This window comes from Cariama cristata, unplaced genomic scaffold, assembly GCF_000690535.1.
Source record: "Cariama cristata isolate BGI_N322 unplaced genomic scaffold, ASM69053v1 scaffold18255, whole genome shotgun sequence".
NCBI classification, from domain to species: domain Eukaryota; kingdom Metazoa; phylum Chordata; class Aves; order Cariamiformes; family Cariamidae; genus Cariama; species Cariama cristata.
The window spans coordinates 59,176-61,904 of NW_009616007.1; the positions used below are offsets into that span (position 1 = coordinate 59,176).

General features: G+C 43.3%; 1 protein-coding gene across 1 annotated transcript in view; it reads right to left on the reverse strand.

Moving 5' to 3' along the window:
- Positions 1–2,396, reverse strand: part of MYO7B (myosin VIIB) — a gene marked incomplete at its 5' end in the record, with an annotated part of 28,120 nt that extends 25,724 nt beyond the window's left edge. The window contains 3 exons of the mRNA XM_009700029.1: positions 658–834; positions 1,425–1,532; positions 2,178–2,396. Of these exons, the coding sequence (XP_009698331.1) occupies positions 658–834; positions 1,425–1,532; positions 2,178–2,396 (504 nt within the window). The remainder of the gene's footprint in view (positions 1–657; positions 835–1,424; positions 1,533–2,177) is intronic.
- Between the last annotated feature and the right edge of the window lie 333 nt (positions 2,397–2,729).

The window sequence follows — 2,729 nt, forward strand, 5'->3', positions numbered from 1 at the left end:
TTTTTTCCCCTTGGCCACATTCCTCCAGAATTTGGTTTTTCAGCTAACCCCAAAGCCATTTTCAGCTGCTACCAACAGAAAATTGGGACACACAGCTTGTCCTTCTGACATGCATCCATGCCATATGACCTTCCTGTCTTGGTCTTCAGCAAGAACATTGCTGATGGAAAACCCAGGTGTTATCTCATTGCTCACATCCTGCACTAACTCAGACCATTCTACTCTGCCTACCTTTCCCTCCCCGATTCCAGCCTCCACAGCTGTCAGGACGAGTATATCTCAAATTTTGCTTTTAAGAATATGGGATAACTTGGGTCATGAACTTCCAGCTTGTTTCAGCTGGAAAATCACAGAGAGCACTGTCAGCAGAACACGTGGTTGGTGCCAAAATGCAGAGAATGGCACTATTTGGTGAGGGTCTGCTGGGCCAAAGAAAAAAATATGCAGTAGCTTTTGAAGACACATAGTCCCCAAACTGCATTTTGGGAACTGACCTCTGAAAGCAGATCCCAAAGAGACTGTCTGGATGACTAATTTGGGTGATACGTTCACTGTACAGAAGTTCATTAAACAGAATTCACCACTGATGAAATTCCAACAGTCAAAGGACTTACACAAGGGATGAACCTGACTCATTACCAGTCTGCAGCTCTGTACCTCAAAACCCAGAGGAGCTTGTCCTTCTTGGCCTCCAATCATAGAAGGTAAAAACCCAAAAATTTTATCCACCATTTCTTGGTCACTAATAACATCATGATTTCTTGATTTATTCGCAAGAGCATTCCTCCTTTGTCTTGCTTCTGTCTCCTCTCTCTCCAGAGCAGCCAGGTGTTCCTTTAAACATAGAAGCTGGTTAGGCATGACTGGAATATCATTCTGCTAGAATAAATGGGTGTGAGGATGAAACACCATTACAAAGGTGTTATGACAGTGAGGTCCAGCTCTGCTAGTGCAGTGTTGGAATGTGAAGTCAAATGTTGCTTTTGCTAAGTAGTCACAAAGACCTAGCACATCATCAGCAGGGCCTTGCTTGTACAGTTGTCCTTATAGACTGCTGGCCTATTGGTAATGATGTGCAATTTTTCAAGAACTTTAGCAACAGGAGATAATGCAGAAAACCCATAGAATTCCTAACAGCAGAAAACCCCACATTATTGAAAACTTCAAAATGTTTTGTGTCAGGGGGCTGTAACAGCATTGTGCATGTTTGGCTAAAGTGCCAGCTCATACTGCAAACAGAAATGTGCATGTGTTTGCCTTGTCCCATTTCTAAAGCATCATTACAAACAGGTTTACAACTATATCTGCTTTTTGTTAAAATATAGCAGTGCTTATATTTTTGAGCAACTCCACAGCTGTGAGTTGGGCAGCTCTCTTGTCAGCCAAGGATCATAGCATTCAGTGTTCCCTGCCAACATACCTACCTTTTCTAATCTCATAGCTTCTTCCCTTGCTTTCACTGGTCCAAGGACTTGGATGAGACGCTTCTCTTCTTCTAAGCGGATATTCCTGGCTTCCAGCTTGCATTTGTTCTGTGGGCAACAGGAGCATTCTGTGACTGTTTCCACAACTGCTGAGCTGGCTCCCTTCTGCCATTAACAAGCTGTCCACACCAGGGACTCAGTCGCAGCAGGGACTTAGTTCTAGATTAGGCATTTTAGAGAACAGGCCACAGGCAGAAATCTGCAAACTGGCTTCATCCTCTTTGTACAGCATTAATACAGAAAGGCAATCATAGGAAGGCCTCTCATGTGCTATGGGCTGCAAAGGTAGCAAGTACAGGATTTTCCCTGGCAGCGCATACCAAGACACACTGCATTAGGATTCCCTTTTTAATGGATCCCGAGGTGACATTATCAGGCCTTGCTGTAGAAATTGATCTTCCCTTGCAGGAGTGACTGATACATATGCACATCTTATCTTTTCTCCTCCCTTCTGTCAAAAACACTTCAGCTCTGTCAGTGAAATTTTGATCCGTGATAATGAACACAGAAAGCAAATATAAACAAGATCAGTCTGCTTAAAACTCTGTTTTCATACTTGACAAGAGCTCAAAATAAAATATCCCCAAATAAATATCCACATCCAGTGCTATGCTGTGGCAACACTTGCTGGTCATTAAATCTCTATCAGAACTTCATAGAAGCAATATGTTCACAAGGTATCTGTGAGCATACCTCCCTCTTCATTCTCTGGTAGATTCGGCGAGCAAACATGCCTCTTGCATATGCCTGTATAACACATACAGCTTTCTTCTGCTCTGCTATCTTTTGGCGCATTAGATAACCACGGCACATAGCTTGAAGCCTGATGATATGTGCCTGGGTTGCTTCATACTGTTTAGCAAGTTGCCGGCTCCGGTACAGGGCCTGCAGGCGCCCAAAACCCAGCATAACCTGCAGGAGGTGGAGAAAAAAGGAGTGATTATAGTTCAAAACCATTAAGACTGGGAGTAAGTTGGGATGAGTGGAAGATGACAAAATTCAGTAACTGGATAAAGACACTGGAAGGGGCTAATGCAATACTGCCCTTTGTGCTTTGTTTTCTACCAATAATAGGCTTTTAAATCTAGATTATATAGAGTTTTTTTGGGGAGTTCTGGGGAGTGGCTCCAGGAAGTGACAATGATAGCCTGGGATTATGACAAGGGAAGCAAGAGAGCAGAAGTGAAACCAAGTGAATGGAAAAAACCCAAAGGCACGTCCTTGGAGAGATGGATGTGACAATCC